Source organism: Protopterus annectens, chromosome 8.part0 (genome assembly GCF_019279795.1).
Source record: "Protopterus annectens isolate FY-2018-M chromosome 8.part0, PAN1.0, whole genome shotgun sequence".
Taxonomy (NCBI): domain Eukaryota; kingdom Metazoa; phylum Chordata; order Ceratodontiformes; family Protopteridae; genus Protopterus; species Protopterus annectens.
In genome coordinates this window covers 601331843-601353233 of record NC_056741.1, presented here as the reverse complement: position 1 = coordinate 601353233, position 21391 = coordinate 601331843, and the positions used below count along the sequence as shown (strand labels likewise).

General features: G+C 38.6%; 1 protein-coding gene across 1 annotated transcript in view; it reads left to right on the top strand.

Annotated features, from left to right (window-relative positions):
• The window catches only part of FAM120C (family with sequence similarity 120C), a gene marked incomplete at its 5' end in the record, with an annotated part of 1286378 nt that overhangs the window by 1212188 nt on the left and 52799 nt on the right, over positions 1–21391 (top strand). Inside the window, one exon of the mRNA XM_044079289.1 lies at positions 16031–16088. Within this exon, the coding sequence (XP_043935224.1) occupies positions 16031–16088 (58 nt within the window). The remainder of the gene's footprint in view (positions 1–16030; positions 16089–21391) is intronic.

The following is a 21391-nucleotide window of genomic DNA, read 5'->3' as shown; positions in this document are numbered from 1 at the left end:
GCAGACCAGATCGGATTAGGGACTTACTCACGATTCTTTTTGGTGCCAAAAAAGACCGGGGACTTGAGGCCCATTTTGGATCTCAGCATTCTAAATCGTTCAGTCAAAAAGTCCAAGTTCCGAATGGTCACCCTACAATCCATTCTCCCACTGCTGGAGAAAGGGGTTTGGATGTGCTCCATAGATCTCAAGGACGCTTATTACCACATCATGGTAGATCAGGCGTCCAGGAGACATTTGCGCTTCAGCCTAGGAGACAGTCATTTTCAGTTCCGCGCGCTGCCCTTTGGTCTCACCACAGCCCCCAGGGTGTTCACCAAATGTTTGGCGGTCGTGACTGCTCACCTGAGGAGTCTAGGATTCCAGGTGTTTCCGTATCTAGACGACTGGCTCCTAACTGCCACCTCCAGCCATCTACTATTGCAGAACCTACTAGCCACAATATCACTGGGCACTTCCCTTGGAACCACCTTCAATTGGCCAAAGTCTGTGTTGCTGCCATCTCAACGCATAAGATTCATCGGAGTAGAGATAGACTCAAACCGAATGCGGGTCTATCTTCCTACAGAAAGGATACAAACCATACAAGCTCAAGTCCGAGCCTTGCTTCTCAGATCCAAAGCTCCAGCCAGGATGGTCTTGCAGCTATTGGGATCTATGTCGGCCACGGTTCTTCTAGTCCCCCCTAGCAAGGTTGCATATGAGAATTCTCCAGTGGCTTCTTTCGACACAGTGGTCCTTTCAGGATCTCCCGCTCAGTCACCTCATACGGATCACGGAAACCTGCAAACGGGACCTTCGCTGGTGGCTGGTGCCCTCCAATCTGGATCAGGGTCGACCTTTTGTTCCACCTCCTCCTATGGCCACTTTGACTACGGACGCCTCCCAGATGGGGGGAGGGGGGCATTCCCTGGGCAGGTCAGTCCAAGGCAAATGGCGTTCAGAAGAGAGTCTTCTTCATATCAACATTTTGGAAATGAGGGCGGTGCTTCTATCTCTACAAGCCCTTCACGATTACCTCCCTCAGGGCGTAATTGCCGTTCACTCCGACACCATGTCAGTGGTCTGGTATCTGAACAAGCAAGGAGGAACCAGATCCTACCCTCTTTGCAGAGAGGCCATGAGAGTCTGGGAATGGGCAGTGGCGACCAGACGTTTTCTGATAGCAACTCATATCCCTGGCAAATTCAACGTGATAGCTGACAGACTGAGCAGAATTATCCTCTCTCCTCACGAGTGGTCTCTGAACAATGCAGTGGCAACTCAGATTTTCAGCAAATGGGGAATTCCTTGTTGCGACCTCTTCGCAACCCAGCTGAACGGGAAGTGCAAAAAGTTCTTCTCCCTCACTCCAGCTCCGGGGGAGAGCCCTATGGATGCACTAGCCCATCCTTGGCCCACCGGCTTGCTATACGCCTTCCCCCCAGTTCCCCTCCTTCCCAGAGTGATCCAAAAGGCATCTCACTTGGGGAGCAAAATGATCTTAGTTGCTCCTTACTGGCCTCGTCAGGTATGGTTCCCCTATCTTCGGAAATATGCACTGGATGGTCCATGGTTCCTGGATCAGATCCCAGACCTATTAATTCATCAGTCGGGACTACTCCACCAGTCCCTTCACACTTTGAAGTTAACAGCTTGGCTCCTCCTCTTCCGACTATAGTCAGGAACCATACCTTAGACCCGGAAGTCATACATATCTTATCTTCGGCCCACAAGTCTGCCACTAAGAAATTGTATACTAGCAAATGGAAGAGATTTGCTATTTGGGCTCAACTCCGGGGTCTGGATCCCATCACTATTCCTGTATCGGAAGTCCTAAAATTTCTAACTTCCCTATTCAATCAAGGTTCTTCAGTCTCTACCATCAGGTCCAATTGGCAGCTATTTCCAATTTTCTTGAATCTATAAACCCACCTTTAATGAGCAACAGATTGTGTAAGACCTTCATGAAAGGTGCTGCGCTTTTACGACCTCCGATTTCTCGTCCTGCTCCTCCATGGGATCTCGATTTGGTGTTATGTGCCTTAACTTCTTCCCCTTTCGAACCGGCAGCAACATGTGATTTGAAATTTCTATCGTGGAAAACTGCTTTTCTGGTCGTGATTACTTCTGCCAGAAGGGTTTCAGAGCTTCAAGCTTTATCTGTAAAACCTCCGTACCTGTTTTTTCACAAAGATAGAGTATCTCTAAGGCTTAATCCATCCTTTGTCCCTAAAGTTTGTTCCAGTTTTTGCCTACAACAGTCATTAGAACTTCCAGTTTTCTTTCCAAAGTACTCAAACAAAGTGGAATACATATTCCACACATTGGATGTCCACAGGCAATTGCGTTTTTATTTAGACAGGACCAAACAAACAAGGAAAACAGATCAATTGTTTGTGTCCTTTTCGGATAACAAATTGGGCAAAGCCGTCACAAAGGTCACTATTGCCAAATGGATCAGGGACTGCATTAGTCAAGCTTATTCCTCTTCTAATAAAGAGCTTACGACCTCTGTCAAAGCTCACTCTACAAGAGCTATGGCTACTTCAATAGCATTCCATTCTAAGCTTGCCATTAGTGACATTTGTGCTGCGGCTACGTGGTCTTCCCCGCACACTTTCATTTCCCACTACAAATTGGATGTGGCATCTCGGGAGCGAGCTTCATTTTGTTCCACAGTGCTCAGGAGTGTTTTCCAGTGAGCCACCCAGGATTTAGGTGCTAGGGACGCTGTCCCATCAGTACAGAATGTAGGCGAGATAGGATCACATAACATCTTTTAGTTATGTACTCACCATAACTTTAGATGTTTGGGATCCATCTCGCCTACATTCCCAACAACCCACCCTCCTTCCCCCTGCCTTGGAGATCAGATGAGATCGGACGGTCCGAATTCTATTGTTTCGTCTTGAAACATCTGGCAATGTTATATAAACAAGTTATGTGTGTGTGCATGAATGCGGACAAACAAGATCTGGGGGATTAGCGGTGGTGCATCCTGGGATAGAGAATAGCTCAGCCAATAAGAGGCTTCGCTCTATAGCATAGCGTGCCGAGTCGGAGCCGAGGGATCAGCTCCGAGCCCATCAGTACAGAATGTAGGCGAGATGGATCCCAAACATCTAAAGTTATGGTGAGTACATAACTAAAAGTTTTGTGACTTTAGACATGATCTTTAAGTCTGTTTTGAGGATGATTGCTTTAATCATTATGATGCACAGATTATTTGCCAGTTTATTTGAAAGGATATTTGGATGTGCAGTGATATGGCAACCATACCCATCAACTTTACCAAATTCCTCGGCATTTCCCAGTTTTGAGGCTAAAATAATGGGGTGCCATGAATTCCCAAGTGACGGCCCCTTCAAATTACAATTTTTTTATTTATTTACAATTTTTAGTTAATATTGACATCATTGTGCATTGTCAATGAACCCCATAAAGCCATCAGCTAAGTGATCCTCATTGCCCCCTTCTGGTCTCGACAAGTTTGGTTCCCCCTTCTGTGGCCTCACCTAATTCATTGTCCATTGACTCTGGACCCAGATCCGGATCTCCTGTCCCATCCTCAGGCACTGGTGCACCCCAGTCTTCATAACCTCAAGCTTGCAGCTTGGTTTCTCCAGTTCCACTAATCGCCAGGCAAAATAACCTATCATCTCCAGTCCAAACAATTTTGTTGGCTTCCCATGAACCTTTCACTAGGAAACTGTACCACAGCAAGTAGAACAGATTTTCTGTTTGGGCACATAATAACAGTCTTAATCCCTTTTCTGCTTCAGTTAAAAATGTTTTAGAATTTTTAGCGATACTTTTTGAACAAGGAGCTTCTGCCTCTACTATTAAAAGTCCATCTGGCTGCCATTTCCAATTTCCCCAATGGCTTTGAAGACTGCTCGTTAATTTCGCATAGGCTTTGTAAAGTATTTATGAAAGGAACCCTATGATTAAAGCCACCTTATGGTTGCTCCTTGGGACCTTACTATAGTTCTGCAGTCATTGGTGTTTTCCCCTTTGAACCAGCAGCTGTTTGTGACCTGAAGTTTCTTTAATGGAAGACCATTTTTCTGATAGCCATTAACCTCTACCAGAAATATTTAAGAGATTCAAGTTATCTTCAAAACCTCTATATTTAACCTTTCATAAGGATAGGTGGTTGCTAAGAACCACCCCATCTTTTCTTCCTAAGGTAGTCTCAGAAACGAACATTACTCAATCAAAATTGCACAAATAAGCAAATGGACTGGTATTACAAAGTAGGATTTGTTAATTGAAGGGGCACATAGAATGTAAGCTCCAAACCTGGTCATGAGAAAGCAGCCAAGACCTGTATTAATAAAGATGTATTCAAACCAGTAGAAAAAGTTGATACCGACAAAACTGTGACAGAAGTGAAAATTATTAAAAACTCGAGACACTAGGAGTGTTTGTGGGAAAGGATTATTCAGTGTACACCAGGCAGAAGAGAAGCACATTTATCCCAGTAATCAGGGCATGTTGAGAGGCAGGTATAAGATTCAAGCTACTTTATCCAGCTGTCTTAAGAATAGTTTTTCCTGGAAGATGAAAGACATCTTTGGATGCAGAACAGGTAAGGATGAAATACAATATGTATCCAACAAAAATAGAGCTATCAAATAGAAGGAGATTGTGCATGAGAGACAGAAGAAAAATGCAAAAGATGACTAGCGGAATCAGGAATACCTTGGGTTTGAACCCGAATCTGTTGTTGGAAGTTAAAGATGAACAGGACCAAGACCAACAGCAGTAAAGTTAGTGAATAAATGTGAGATTATAAAGCATCAGTCACATTTGTGAAGTATGGCTTTACAAATAAAAAATATGGCTGAGAAAGATTGGACATTTGTTGTCTTTGTTAAACTTGTGGGTGAACTGTAAAGCATTCACCCTACTTTGTCATTAATGTTTAGAAGGACACTAAATAGGAAAACAAAAGCAACTGTAAGTAAAACAATTATTGTTTCCAATAGTGCTTGTGTAAAACATTTCATGATATAAACTGCATGTTATATAGTATAATATGTAGTCAGCTGTAAAATATAGGGGTGGGAGAATCTTTTTAGTGATTGTTGTATGTAATAAAGATTTTAAAGTAAATAAGTAATTTTTATTTCTAAGAAATGTAGGCTTTACAGTGTAATACAAGAAATGCTGGACAAAGGCAAGTTTAATTTAGTATGCTGTGATCTTGGGCTGCTGTATTAAGGATTAAATGAAAAAGTGCACTGATTGAATTATATGTAGAGTTGAGATGTTTTCTGTTATTTTTGCAAATATGAATGTTTGGAGATTCATGGCCCTGGCTTAATTTACTTTATAAACCTCTGTTTTTGTAAGCAAATAGGCTTGAAAAAGACAAAATGATGAAAGCCATGAGATGTACCAAGTTATTGCATAATCAATGATATTAGCTTGATTTGTCCATTAGCAAATGTTCAGTAGGAGTCGAGAAGTCTGCAGATGAAAGCCAATGCACATTCTCTTCTCTGCTGAGTGAAATTGGCAAAGATTCATCCATGCATTTGCAGAGTTGTTAGCTCTTTTTTTCTCTCATTGTTTGCTAAGTTTCCATGGAGATGAGCTGTGTGCAGTGCAAACAATTAATCTTTTTTTTAAACAAAAAATGCCTTTATTAAATTATCTATTATGACATAGACATTCATATATTTATATAAATGAAAACAAATCATAGTGACATATTTTCACTTGCAAACATTGTACATAGTTTATCTATCCTGTCAGTGTCAGTCAGATACTACAAAGCTTATTCAATTCCTGCCTTCCCATCAACCTCATCCCTCCACCAAAACGTTATTCTGCTTTTTTTTCTGTAATTTGCCCCAACCCTTTTCTAAAGCCCTGACTTTCAATTGTTTTGTATCTGTTACTGTATTCACTACTTCTAGTGCAGTTGGTTTAGACTTAGATTTCCATTTTCTAGTAATTGCTTTTTTGGCAGCCATCGTAATTAAACTCAGCAAGGCCTTACTATGTCTAGCCAATTCTGATTCTGTATCATAGCTCAAAGAATAATTTCCTTAGTTACACCAATTTGCTCAGCAAATATTTCTGTTAGAATAGTCTGCAGGAAATTTTAAAGTCTGCCAACTCATTGCTCTCCCAAAATATATGTTCCCAATAGCCTCTTTCTTCCACCTGCAACATCTGCAGTCTACCTGAGGAGATTTCTTTGGAGTCTGCTTGAGGTATAAAATACCTCTACAAACACTTCCGCACAAAGATCCTAAATCTTAGACTTTGCATATTTGGGAGCCGTACATGTATCTCCCCATTGTTTCTTTGTGAATTGCTTATCCATTCTCTCTTCTCAATCCTTGCTAACCTTCTCAGAATGATTCTTATAGTAATCATGCAATATTTTATATGCCCTACTAATTATCCCCTTTCAAACAGCAGTTTCTGTTCTAGATTCTACTAAAAAATCTACCAGTGATGGTGTTTTGCTTAGGATCCACTTATTTCTTTCTCTTTGCTTATACTCTGATAATCAGTCCTTGACAAGGAAGGAAATCTCTAGCCTTCAGTCCAAATTAATTATTGGCCCTTTCCCATTCTTTTGTCTTTCCCTCTCTAATTATTTGCTCCCAATACCTTGGTTCCTTTGCCAGTTTTCTCCAGTAAATTCCACCCCCCCCTATTTGCAAAATCTCCTTTCTCCATCCCCATGTAGGTTTAGTTTTTATACTTTCTGCTGCACTTTATGAATATAATGTTCTGCATGGTTATTGTTATTCTCTGTAAGAGTCTGTGTCCAAAATACCAGTCTTGTCTTTTGAGTGTCCCCTCTTTAGTCATCATCCATTTCCTCTTTGAAATGAAATGCTATGTATTGAAGCCTTAACTGTGTAGCTCTGAAATACCCCTTCAAATCAGGTAATCCCAAACCACCTTGTTCTGTTGGAAGGATCAACTTATCCCACTTGACTCTTACCCCTTCTCCTTCAGATAAAATCTTTCATCTCTTTATTAATTGCTATACACAGCTTTTCCTCTGGTTGATAAAAATATGCCTGACCTGTGCCTAAAACTAGAGAGATTGAAACGTTTTCACTGCTTGTATCTGGATATCCATATTAAAAAAGAGAGCAGGCAGAAACCAAATCTCAGAACAAGAAAACAAACAAAATGTTCTGCTACTGCACAGCTTAAAAGTAGTGTGGTAATGTTGTAACTCTGCAGTCAGAATGACACTGAACACTATCCAAACTTTATTGAAAAACTAGTTGAGCACTTTCATCCACAGAGTAATTGGACTATCAATAAAACTTTTAATTTAAAAGTGATTCATACACCATGTGACCAGACCTGTCCTTTAAAAACGGATGTGCAATTAAAACACCACCTGCTTAAGTTAAGTACATGTACACAAGGTTACTTAGCAACAAAAACAAAAGACTCCTTGAAAAAAGTAGCTTAAACTATGTATACATACATGCATGTATGTATGTTTATAAGTAGTCTCAAACATTATTATGTTTAAATATATATAATATGTAATACAGTTAAGTAAAAGATGTGCGAAAATGTTATATAAAATCTAACAATAAGATGTACATGTAACCTTAACACAGTTTAAACATATATAATAAAACATTTATGTAAATTGTTCCTATAAAGCCACAACTTGGCTGCCCTAAATTTCAAAACACTATCCATCGAAATGTTATTTAAGCTTGGGGTTACTCCTGCATTCAGTTTCAGTTGCCATTGCAACTCCCTGTACTCAAAGTCCCCCATGAACCTTCTCATGGGTTAGAGAGCACTTGTTCTAAAACAACAAAAGAAAACCTGTTGTGGCCCAAAATTACCAAAGAGTGTTTGTATATGGCATTCTTCTCATTACCCTTCCTGATGTTGTAAAAGTGTTTGTAGATATACTTAGCCAGTAACCGTTTGTTTTCCATGTAAAAGGTGTGACATAGATCGCATTTACGTATGTAACAACTCTGTTAGTAAAACAATTACAAAAATTTTGTAAATACACAATCTCACCCCGAAAAGCAATACTTTCATTTGTGTAGATGTAATTACATTGATTACATCCAGCACATTTAGTTGTTCTGACCTGAGAGGCTCCACAAAGTTTACTTTTACCATTCCCTCCATGTTTAAATTTATTCTTAGTTTTTTTCCTTTTTTAAAAACAAATTGTGGTTGTTCACCTAACTTACTAACAAGGTCCTGCTCAAATCTGAAGATTACCCAATTGTTTTTGATGATCTTTATTATGGAAATCTCAGGGAGAAATATTTCCTCTACTACTCATATTAAGTAGACCATATAATTTTGCATTGTTGCTAAACATTTTTCCTTGAGAATTCTGTAATAATGAACATCATCAAAAACAATTACGACAAAAATGGAGAAACTGGAAGCTTTTGTTTGTGGATATGGATTGTAAAATACAAGCAATGAAAATGTTTTAGTCCCTTTAGTTTTATGTACAAGTCAAGCATATTGTTTTCAACCAGAGAAGACGTTGTGGACAGTAATTAATAAAAAACTTGAAGTGATTTACCTGGGAGGAGAAGACAGCAAGAGTAAGTGGGATAAGGTGATCCTTCCAATAGAACAAGGTTGTTTAGGATTACTTGATTTGAAGGGGTATTTTAGAGCTACACAGTTAAGGCTTATGTACATAACTCAAGCAGAAGTTTATAATTCAAAGTGGAAAGGGATAATGTGGAAAGGGGAATATTCAAGAAATAAGGAGAGTGTGGGATTTTGGATGTAGATCCTTGAGGCGAATAAACAGCAGCCGTAGAGAATATTATATTCATAAAGTAGCAGAAAGCATTTTAAGAACTAAGCACAAGAACGGAGAAAGGAGATTTTGCCAATAGGGATAACTGCAAGTACAGGTACAAAGAATAGGTAGGATGGGACTGGAATTTACTTGAGAAAACTGGCATAGAAACCAAGGTACTGTGAGCAAATAAACAGAGGGAAAGGTAATAGAATGAGATGAGGCTAAGAAGACGTTTGGAATGACTGCTACAGGCTTTCTTCCCTACCAGAGATTGGTATAAGTATATAAGCAATGAGGAAAGGATAGGGGAATCATAAGTGAAAGACCTATTCTGGTATAGTTTTTAATTGAGTCTAGAACAGAAGCTGCTGTTAAAAAGGATAACTAGTAGGGCATATAAGGTATTATATGATGACTGTAAGAATCAGTCAGAGTGGGTCAGAAAAGGTTGGAAGTAGAGACACACTATAAGCATTTTACAAGGGAACCATGGGAGGACTTATGTATGACTCCAAAGTATTCAACAAAGTCAAGAAGGTTTAGAATTTTTGATTGGAAGTGTTTATATAAGTGTTTTTATACTCCAAGCAGATTTTGAAGAATCTTTCCTTGGGTAGATGGCAAATGTTGGAGGTGTGATGGGGAAGAAAGAGAGAACTTGAAACATATGTTGTGGGTTGTATGATGAGTTGGCAGATTTTAAAAATCCTAGAGAGAGTACTCTTGAAAGAAGTATTTAATGGGCAAATGGGTGTAACTAAGGAAGTGATTATTTTGAGTGGGGACACACAATTTGAATTGTGTAGACATAGCAAAACCTTGTTAAGTTTAATTCTGGTGGGTGCCAGAGACAATTGCTATAAAATGGAAATCACAGTCTAAACCCAACTGCATTTGATATACTGAATATTGTAACAGAGATAAAGGAACTAGAAGTAGGGTGTTTAGGAAAGGGAATGAGCAAATTACTTAGAAATAGATTGAACTTGTATGAACAGTAGTTGTAGGGTAATGTTCAGGAGTAAGAGAGGTTTGGGGAAGGCAGGATTTGAGCAAATTATGTTATGTTGGACTGATGGTTATAAAAAAGAGCATATGTGATATAATGTATGTTAGTGGAAAAGGGTTAATATTGTTTGTTTTCTTGTATGTTAATGTGTGCTTGTCTTTATCTTAAGTGATAATTTAATAAAGGTGTTAAAATAAATTCTAGGCAAAGTCAGAAACAATAAGAGGAATAATGGCCAAAATCAGGGGCAATATTTAAGTAGTCTAATTCATTTAAAAAATCAGCAAAATAACAGGTGTTGCATCAACATACACAGTCCGAACAAACAGAAGTATTGGGACTCTGTCTGGCATCAGTGGTTGACTGCAATCCTCAGTGACTCACCAGAAAAAAAATAAATAAATAAAGAAATTAATCCATGAGTGATGGGGTAAAAATATGAGGCAAAAGCAGAGACATTTGAGAGGCATGTTAACAGTAATTGCAAAGCATATTACATTCAACTTGCATGCAGTACAACTGCATTTTATACACTCTCCATTACTGCATTGTTGAGTAAAGTTCTCTGTTTATGCATATTGCCAATAAGTAATTGAGAATATGAATGCTCATTGCAGTATGAACAAAAAATAGATTAGGTGTACTGAACATTTTGAAGTACATGAGCATAATTTATAGACATGCACATTATTAGCTTTCGGGAAGTTTTTTCTGACCATGGATAATTCTGCTTAGTATAAACATCTGATACCGAACATAATACAATAATATTTTGCTTACGTTTGTACTGTTGGAAATACCATATAATTAATCAGGTGCATATTTGTAATATATTATGACATTGTCAGTAAGTTTCACCTATTTGTTTTCATTTGACTGATTTGTTTTACTTACTGTAGTGATGGTAAGGTGCATACTTACTTGAAGCAGTACTGCCAACATATAGTTTGCCTTATCATAATTTTCTCACAGAGGTTAATCAACACATACTGAAAACATTATGAAACCAAAGTAGTAAATTATTTTGCAGTTCTCCTGGCATACTCACAAACTTTTACAATCAACAATATTCATTATTGTTGTTCTTGTTATTATTATTATTATTATTATTATTATTATTATTATTGTTATTAAGGACAAGAGTACAGCAAAACTCTAAATATTACATAAAAAGATGTAGGCCATCATATAACCTAATGGAATGATTTTCACATGTTGCATTGATCTTTTAGCCTACAGCATGTGGCTTATATGAATACTTAAAGCATAACTTTAAAATAATCATTGACAAGTCATACTGATATTGGTGACATGTAATTCTTGCATCATTGATAAGGATACACTTGTATCTGTTTTAAACTTGTATAACATCGCTGTTTCCTGGGAAACACAGCAATGCTTATTATGTGTATTAAGTTTTATTTTATAATTGTACATTTGAAGTCTTCACACTGCGGTGGTGGTGCTGCGGTAGCATTGTCTCCTCACAGTAAAACGTTACTCCATTCAATTCTCAGAGCGTCTTCTGTGTGGCAACATGCGTGAATGGGCGTTCCTTCGTTGAAGGTTGTGCGTCAGGCCCGGCAAGTCGGCATGTAAAAAATCTATTGCCAATCATTAGCAGACCGGAGTTCCGCTGTGGCGACCCCTAACCGGGAAAAGCTGAAAGACTCAACATTTGAAGTCTTCAAAATACTCCCTCCCCCTTCACTTAGTACATTTTCCCGGGCATTTCTAAGCTTAGTCAGAAATCCAAACTGCAATGAGTCCCCTCCCCATAAATCCATTCATCCTTAACACCCATGCACATATATTTTATACTACTTTTACACAAGAACAAGCAAGGTTAACTGTCTCACAGCCACTACATGCGGAAGTATGCATATGCTTTTCGGCATTATTTAGGGAAATATGGGGATATTTTTAATGACAGCAGAGTTGTACTGACAGAAGCAGCAGTATTAACACTGTAATTTTAATTATTTTCAAAAACATGCAACTGTGACTTCTTAACCTGATACCATTTAAAAGGAAATTTTGACTTGCATGTTACACAACTCACACTTCATTCATACCTGGCCTCAAAACATTGGGGACATGCACTCTACCACCTTTAGTGTATCAGGATTTATGCATACATATATACATATATAATTTACACATTCATTTGAACACTGGCTGGCCGAACCTCCTGCTAGCCATATATTTGGTTCCTTTAATGTAGCCTTACTTGGTTCATTTTACATATGCAATATCACCTGTTCATAGGTTCAACTCCCTCACTGTCCAAAATCCTGACCCCATACAACAATCTTAGTTCCCTTCGGTCATCAAATAGTATTCAAGTATTAACCATCAAATCTAACAACAAAGGTGGCGATGCTCTTTACGCTAACTCTATTGGAAAGCAATGGAATTCCCTTCCCAACAACCTTAGACTCATGACGTCACTCACACCATTCAAAAACAATCTTAGAGAATATTTCAAGTCCCACTGGTTATGCCCATGTCCAACTCCAGATTAATATCCATAGCTTTAACATCATACTGTTTCTTCTCTCTCTCAAACTATCTACAATCAAATTACTTCCTCCTTTTCTACCTATGTTTTCTGACCTATTTAATCCCATGTTTTGTCTCTTTAAGTATGGAAATAATGTTTGTTATGCTGGATGTTATTTCTTATAATGTAATACTTCTATCAAATTGTAGTGCCTAACTATTTTAATGTTTGGGAGCTTTTCTCCCCGGGCCTCTACTGAAAAGGGATATGTATCCAGCTGGACTAGCCCGGTCAACAAATGTAAAATAAATAAATTAAAAAAATAAATCATAGGTTGGTACTAGGCTGTCGGCTCTAGGGCCTATACAAGCCTAACCATAATTCCCTGGCTATTTCTTCCCACAGTATTTATTTCCCTGGACCCCTGTCTAGTAGGGCGACTGACGTGATCCCCGGAGTGAATTTCCCATCTCCCATTCAATCATCAAGGTTCCATTTAAAGAGGGCCAAAGAGGCGCTCTGCTTGACATGTATGGGCAGTCTATTCCAGAGTCTGGGGGGGTCTCTGGGTCAGTTTTCAAAAAGTTGTAGTTCGACCTCTCTTCCATTTCTTACACTTTTGTCTCTCATAATCCGATATCTTGTACTTATGGAAATATATCTGCCTGATGATGCCTAGACGCTGATGTTAAACTTATTTTTTTGCACTCTAAATTCCTTTTTCAAAACTTTCCACATTCTATCTGCAGTTTTTCCACTGAATGCCTCACTCCAGTTAGTTTTACATCGTGACTGTTTTGCTTCCATATAATCTGTAATTAACCTTCTATGCATTGGCTTAGATTTCAGTTTGACAGAATTATCTAGCAACAATTTAACCTTTATAACCCCATGATCACTGCACATAGATCGTGGTAAAACTTGACTTGAAGTTACAGTAATTTTGTTGGGAACACACACACAGTGTCTAGTACATTCTGCCCCCTGGTAGGTTTTTTAACAATCTGAAGCAATTGCTGTTCCTGAATATATGCTGTGAATAATTTCCTTACTAACTCTGTAGAATCAATCTCATTCCAGTCTGTTTCTGGTAAATTTAAATCTCCAGCTAATATTATTCTTCCCTCATGTGTTCCATGCAAAAAATGTATGAATTCCTGTAGGTCATCTGCAACAATTGTTATATGTTCCAGGGTTGTCTTTATTGTCAATTACACAGTCTGTAGTGTTAGTGTCATCACTGAACATGTAATAATCACAGGTCTCGTAGCAATCTTTAATCCCTGTCACAACAGCTCCACCTGATTTTATTAGAATGCCTGTTACTCAAAGGAAATAAACCAGCTGATCAGCAATCCAGAAAGACTTGGTTCTGTCAATACAACACTAGAGTTCCAACTGCTAACATCTACTGGATAATGAAAAGCAAGAACGTTCCAGAAAAATACACTTATTCCTGCTTTATTTTCAACCACAAAGCCTTTGACTGTATCAGCTATAAACGATGACAGTTTCTTAGACACTAAGTCACAATATTACCTCAAAGAATCTGTATGAAAAACAAGTAGTAAACCTTAAGAACAAGAGCTTGTTCAACATGGGGGTAAACAGGTTTGACAATACAGTCATGCTACTTAAATTTATATTTACATGCTGAACACATCTTCCAAAATAATAGTACAGATGAATCAAAAGCTGGACTTAAAAATTTCTTTGAGAAGTCTTTGGAAAGTCAAAGCTTTGGTTTTTCCACTAACAGAACAGGACTTTTTTTTTTCTTTTACCATTTTTTATTTTATATATTTTTTCCCCTCATCTGATTTTCTTTAGTCAGAGCAAAACATGGGGCCAGATTCCAAAAGAGTTGCTCTTACTGTAAGTTTTCCCTTATTTCGAAAGACCTGCTCTTAGTGTAAGTGACTTAATTCAATGTAAGGCCTGTCTATAAACAGGCTTTCTTCAGGGACCAGATTCCAAAACGCTTGTCCTCAGTTTAAGTGGTTAATTACATAGAGAGAAAGTCTCTTTGTCAGTCAGAGCCATTATCTTTACTCAGGAAGAGCAATTGCAGTATACGAGTGCCACAAAACGACCCCCTCCCAACGGGTCCTATTGATGTCAGCATCTTCTGAGTTCTCCCATGGACATCAAGTACTGTTGTGGAAATGATGATGTTAAGAAACTACACTCTGACTTTATAAGAAAAGTAGATGACAGTTTATAAAAGACCAAGAACATTTTCTATTTTCTTATTTGCAAATAGGGAAGCATCACTTTCAAACCGACAGACTGACACTTGGCTAACAGTCTGAATCTTTGACCTTTTTATAGCAATTGTAATAGGCTGGGATTATGTTATGTTAACATTTTCCAGTTATTACAAAGATGTTGTTTAATTTTAATTGGATATTCATTTTTTTTCTAAGAAATAAATTATTTATTTTGCATCTTGTATTCTTGATGTAGTAATCACTGGTCTTGGAACTTGTGGTGTTATAACTAAAGGCCTGCTGGCCTTTCTGCAATCTGAAGCGCAGACCCACAGAACATGACTACGGTTGTTATAAAGAATTCAGTCTGAGGTTACAAAACTGTAAGCAATAATGAGCACACTATAAAGGCTTTTGATAACCTAGCTGTACCAACTTGTTTATCGCAGGACATGCAACTCTGATCACTCAAATGCATTATAAAATGACTTTTTAAGTAATGATGGGGTTTGAAAATACATTTCCTCTACAGTAGATAATTCATTTGCATCATTCTTATTCATCTGCCTTATTACTTTGTATATTGTATACTTCTGTAACTGTCTTGGGTCGAAGTCATAGCTAAAGGAGGGTGATCTGAACAAATCCACCTACCCAGCTAACAAAGTCTTGTAAATGAGTGAATGTATATATTTGGCAAGGGATTTCACAGTGTACTTTGCTACTGAGCTCAGGCAGGATTTTACAAGAAATGCCAAGTAGCAAAATTGTGATCGGTAAGGAGGATGAACCCTGCTATGGGACCCACCATGGAGGGGTCCTTCCTTGATCAGGTGATTAATTTAAGTAGATACCCTTTACATACTGCATCACAAAATAAATTTTATAGTTTTATTATTATTTTTTCTTTTTTGTTAATGTAATTAAAACAATAAGAAGTTGATAATAATGAAAAAGGATAGATTGATTGCAGAACTGATTTGTGGAGATAAATATCTTCTAGGTGGGAGCGCATTGCTGCAGTGGTTAACACTGCTGCTTCAAAGTGCTTGGTTCTCCAATCAGGTCCTAGCTGTGGTGACTTCTTTGTAAACTCAGTATGTTCTCCATATATCTAAATAGTTTTTGCATGGTAGTATGGTTTTGTCTATAGTTATAAAGACATGCCATAAATAGGATGGTGGTCCTTCACACTAGCCATAGCTGTGCGTGCAGTGCATGCGTTTTATATATATATATATATATATATATATATATATATATATGTGTGTGTGTGTGTACTGTAATATAGATTGTCCCGGTGTCTATTTGCTTTGCTTTGTACCCATTAAGGCACATGCTAGGCTACAGTTCCTTTGCAGCCTTGAACTGAATTAAAAGCTAGTCAAAGAATGACCATCTTACTGGTAAGGTCTACCAGTTGTTCTTTCCCAGATCCTAGAATGTAGATTTAAGATATGTCAGTTTTATGAACATGGAAAATGTGTTTGCAAAGTGTGTTGTGTTTTGTCTCACATTTTGTGTTTTTATTACAGACGTGGAAGAGAGACAGCTGGAAAATTTCTAAAGAGCAACAAGAAACCCGTGAGACAGGTAAATATTTTACAACTACACTAATGTTTAGAAGTGATAGAGTTGAATATGTACCTTTAAGTTATGTTAATCATTAAGTTCACGCTATTGTGTATTTTTAATAAATGAGACTTAATGAAGGGTTAAAATCAGTTCCCTATCCCAAATGCAGAAAACAGTCAAACTTTACCAGCTCAGGAGAAATGTTACTTTCCACACCAAGGGCATCAGCTGGTATCCAAGCTGTAAAGGTGAAACAACATGTATCACATTCAGTTCTTTTTGCTGTAAGAAAGAACAAGTCCGCCTTTGTCATTTTCTGTCAGTCTGTTCCAAACAGAGGTTCAGGAGCAGGAAGTACCATGTTTAATCGCTGACTTTTTCTTGCTGTTGTGTAAGTGTACTGTTTTGTGACTAATTTTGATCTTTTTTCGTGTGTCATTTTCAGTGGAAAATGTCCCCAGAAAAAAAAAATATCCAGTAAGTGTGCCTAGAAAAAACAAATTTACATCAAAGTTGATCATCTGCAGTGTTTTTGTTTTGGGAATGGTCAAGGTGTAACAAATTGTGATCACTGCAAACATTTTTTTTTATTGTTGCAATGTAAATGCTTTCATTAATTACCACATATTAATTTTTACATACTGTACAAATCCCTATGTATGTTACACTTATTTGAGCACTGATTCCTAATACAACCATTTTTTACTTGTACGTTTATACAATACTATCATTCTAGCTTCATGTCAGACAATCAGAGCTTAGATTCAACTTCACTAACTTGCCATTGTTAAGCATATAAATCCAAATATCACAATCGATCTAAGCTTAATGTTAAGTTTAACTTAACATTGCTTCTTAAAAATATTTAGACATCCAAATTAACTGTTTATAATTTAAAATCTGGAATTAACTAGTGATCATATTGCTTTTTACTTATATTTGCAAGTCTTATCGATTAGGCTAATGATGTTTCACCTTGTATTGTAGTCTGCTTTATTAAGCAGGCATACATCTTGGGTAGATTGCTCCATTTCAGTGCCCTCAAATGCTGTTTCCATTACATAATCCCATGCATTTGTTTTTAATATGGAGTTCAGTTTCTGTTTTTTGTAGTTCTGAGGTCCATATCTTTATTCTCTCTGATTGTCTTTTTCTGCAGTCTTGTTGGTTGATTTATCTTTGATTTTCCATTTTCTAGATACAGCTTTCATAGCCACTGTCAACACTACAGTTAGCAACTCTTTCAGCCCTTTAGTACATGCTGTTTTACACCGGCTCAACAAAAACATTTCTATACTGAGGTTAAATGATCTTCCAGAAAAAAAAAGCTTAGCATATTGAGGAGTTCCAGTATGTCGTTCCTACACTAGACAAGCTGACATCTCTCTTCCTCTCCCAAATTGAAGAGAAATGGTGATAAAGGGACTATGGAGGTATGAGAAGTTAGCTGAAAGTGCAAACTGTAGTTGGAAGAGTAAGGAAAAAAGTGTAACGAATGTGCAAAAATAGGAAAATAATTAATATTCAGCAGAGTGAAAAGCTCGAGCAGGAGAAGGGGAAGGAGTGAAATGGTGCAAAACATCTCCAGTGATCTATGGCAGCAGTCATTGGAGGTGCAGGAAGTTTAGCTGACTACAGTATGCCATATGAAGCAGGGTCCGAAAGAGTACATGCAAGACAGTGAAAAACAAGTCAAAGTTGCTGTCGGCAGTCATATTCCAAAAGAGTTGCTGTCAGTGTAAGTTTGCGTCGATTCCGACAATAAATTTACCTCAAAGTTTATCATCTGCAGTGCCTTGCTTAGAGGTATGTTCCAGTTAAGACCTACATTTTAGGAATCCGTTCCTCCTTGTTTTGTTTTCTTTTTCCTCTTTGGCTTGAACATTTAACTTTACCACCTATGTCAGCAATTCAGTCCTTGGTGGATGGGAATTTAACAATTAAGGGTGAGAGTAGAGATAGCAGAAGCTTGCCTGTTACTAGGCTGAATCCACAGTGGTTGACATTGAGGACTGAGCTGACTAAAGAAGTTAAAAATAATAGGGTTCCGGAGATGTCTGAGTGATTTTAGCAAATTTGTCCAAGAGAGACTGGCTATTAGGAAGGATTCTGTTAAATTGTCTAATTTACTCCTAACAGATTGGGTTGCATAGTATCTAAAATCACTTTTCCCAGCTGCTTTTAGATTGACTGAAATTTTGATATAAAATGTGCAGTAAAGCTTTACCTGCTACATACTTGGCGCACACACAGAATCATAGCAGTGGCCTCCTTTCTATGAAATGCATCCTTAGATGATATTTGTGCAGCTAGACAGGATCTTTGAAAACTTTACCATGACACTTCAAAATGGATGTATCTGTAGGTTTCTAACTTCTTTCAGAACTACAGTCATCTGAAGTATGATTTCATGATGACCCCCTCCTGGAGGACATGAGGACATGCCTGGGTCTTTATCCTACTGGTTGAAGAAGATGGACCTGATCATTTCAGATATGAACGTTATGTCCTTTATCATAATGAAAGACCTGAATGATCATAGTTATTTTTTTCTATATCTTTCTCCGTCTGTCTGCTGACCATCAGGCCATCCCAGTCAGACTTCAGCCTTTTTGTTGCGTTGACTACTAGATCCTGTAGAGTGATAGTCATTGTGGGGGGGGGGGGGGTCCAAAAAAAAAGACCAAGAAGACCAAGGACCAGCTCTTGCCAAAAATCCAGCAATTAAAGAATTTAGTTGTTTTTTTATATAGATACCTTAATTGCTCTCCCATTGGTGACATGGGCAATTTCATCACTGCAAGGACCACATACACCTCGAAGACATCCACCACTTATGTGCTGTTCAACATGCAGCTGACAAGGGTACTTGGGTGGTGATGCCCATATTTGCCTGTGATCCAACTCCCATACATGACCATGTCCGCTGTCTGGACAAGGTTAGACTATCCACTGCAGAAGTGGGCATAACCAGACCCAGGCCCACTGGCACCCCCAAGGTGGGCACACCCACCATCCATTGCTGTTGCCATCAGGAACTTAGACCACCCTGACCATGGTCAGGTCTCTAGCCATCTACACCACTGGTGCAGGTTATCACAGCCCATATTCTTCAGCATATCCTTCCTCATAGGTTTATAGGTATATACTAGATTAACAACTACCAGGGCCTTTATAAACTTAGCCACATAACCCAACCCAACTCAATTGTGTCCCTATGTATTACAGGAGTTTATAGGGAGGGGTATGTTAGTTAGGAAGTTTCTAAAGGTTACATGGGAGTTATGTTAATTTGGGCATAGTTACTATCTCCCTCTTTCTATCTGAGATATGAGGGCAAGACCTAGGGTGAATTTCCAATTTTCCATCCACTGGGAAGGTTATGAACTCTGCTTCACATGGATGGGGAGCCAGTTCCAAAACATAGGGATCCTCTGGGACACCCATGTGTCTTGCCAACATGTCCTGTTTATGTCACAAGCAAAACTTAAATCATTAGATGTAGTGGTTCTGTTGCGGTTATCTTTGCGGATGTACAGAAGGCCCATTAGAAGATTACCAGGCATAGATCACCTGTCAGTAACCTGTAAGAGACCAAGTATATATAGGTCTTTGAAGCAATCAGTATAGGACAATATGTTGATATTTGGATTCTCCTGGTAAGAAGCCTTTTTGGATGTTCCAGCTGTTGCATATTTCTGGTCAGGTACATGCCAAAGGGGTTATTACACTCTATGTTGGATCTGGTAAGGACCAAATAAAGTGGCACTATGACATCCTTTGACCCAGATGCCAAAGTTGGGCAACATAGTGATTTTCTCACTAACTGGACCATATGATAGTCAAAGAGGGTCTATGTTCAGCCATTGAATAAATATTACATCGAGCAGCTGTGCATCAAATGTTACACATCGAACTTTACTGTCACCGAACTGCCATACCTTAGAAAATAAATTAATTGAATGGCCATAGTTGGCCAACATAAAGGAACCGCGACCTAGTATTTACTTCCCGGTAATGTAGCTATACCAGAACCTGCCCTTTCTCCAATTTAGTGTGACCTCGGAGTTGGTATATATAATTAGCATGGGGGATTTATAAGTATTGCCCAGTGTTTCATCGAATCCTTCTGTTGTGGGGGGCTGTGCCCCCCCAAGCACCCCTGCTAATTATATATACCAACTCCGAGGTCACACTAAGTAGGAGAAAGGCCAGGTTCTGTTATAGATACATTACCGGAAAGTAAGTAGTAGGTTGCGGTTCCTTTCTGTTGGCCAACTTTGGCCATTTGATGAATTTGTTTTCAAAGATATGCCTGTTCGGTAAAAGTAAAGTGTGATGTGTAATGTACGATGTACAGCTGTTTGATGTAATATTAATTCAATGGTTGAACATAGACCCAGTCAAAGGACTGCTGTCTGCATATGTTCCAAGATCCCTGACTATCAGGTCAACCCTTAGGGGTGCCTTACCAAAGGCGTAATTAGCCTGGATGGTTTTCCCAAACGGAACTGTAATGCATTTCTTGACATTGAGTTTTAGTCCATGACTTTGGCATCAGTCATTTCCCTGTGTTAGACCCTCTTGTAAGCTGTTTGTGTCATTGGGGAATCTATGATGGCTCCCATTTTGCAGTCGTCTGCAAACGTGGTCATCCAAAATCCCTTGACATTAGCCGTTACCTGAAGTTGATGCCAAATTGGGGCAGTCGCAGCACGGAGCCCTGAGGTACCCTGCTGGTGACTGGTCTCTTAAGGAAGCAATCTCACCAATCCTAGGTCCTGTCTGTGAGCCAACTGGCAGTCCAGTGAGTTATGTAGGGGTTTATTCCTAGTTTGGTGAGTTTGTCAACTTATACCCAAGTGGGGTATTGTATTTAACCCCTTAGTCAGGTCCAGGTAAACAATGTGCACCTTTTTCCTCTCATCCGTTGCCTTCCTGACCATCTCAATAAAGTTCACCATCTTTAGTAGGCATGACCTTTACTTGACAAAGCCAAAAGTGGGTCAGGTCCAATATCTGAAAGTTACCTGTGTCTTTGTTAATCATTTCCATGATAATTCGTTCCATACCTTTGTATATTAGACTAGTCAGACAAATAAGTCTGTAGTTTCTGGAGTTAGTTGATGGTCTGTCCTTGCTATGTGGGATAACCATTGCAATCTTCCCGTCTTATGGTACAAAGCTAATTTTGAGGCTGTATTTGAAAAGTGACTCAAGTGGTCCTGATAGGTCACATTTCAAGCTATTTAGCAGGCATTCTGGGACGTTGTTGAGGCCCATTAAGGCTCTGTTTTTGGCCTTAGCAACCACCACTACGA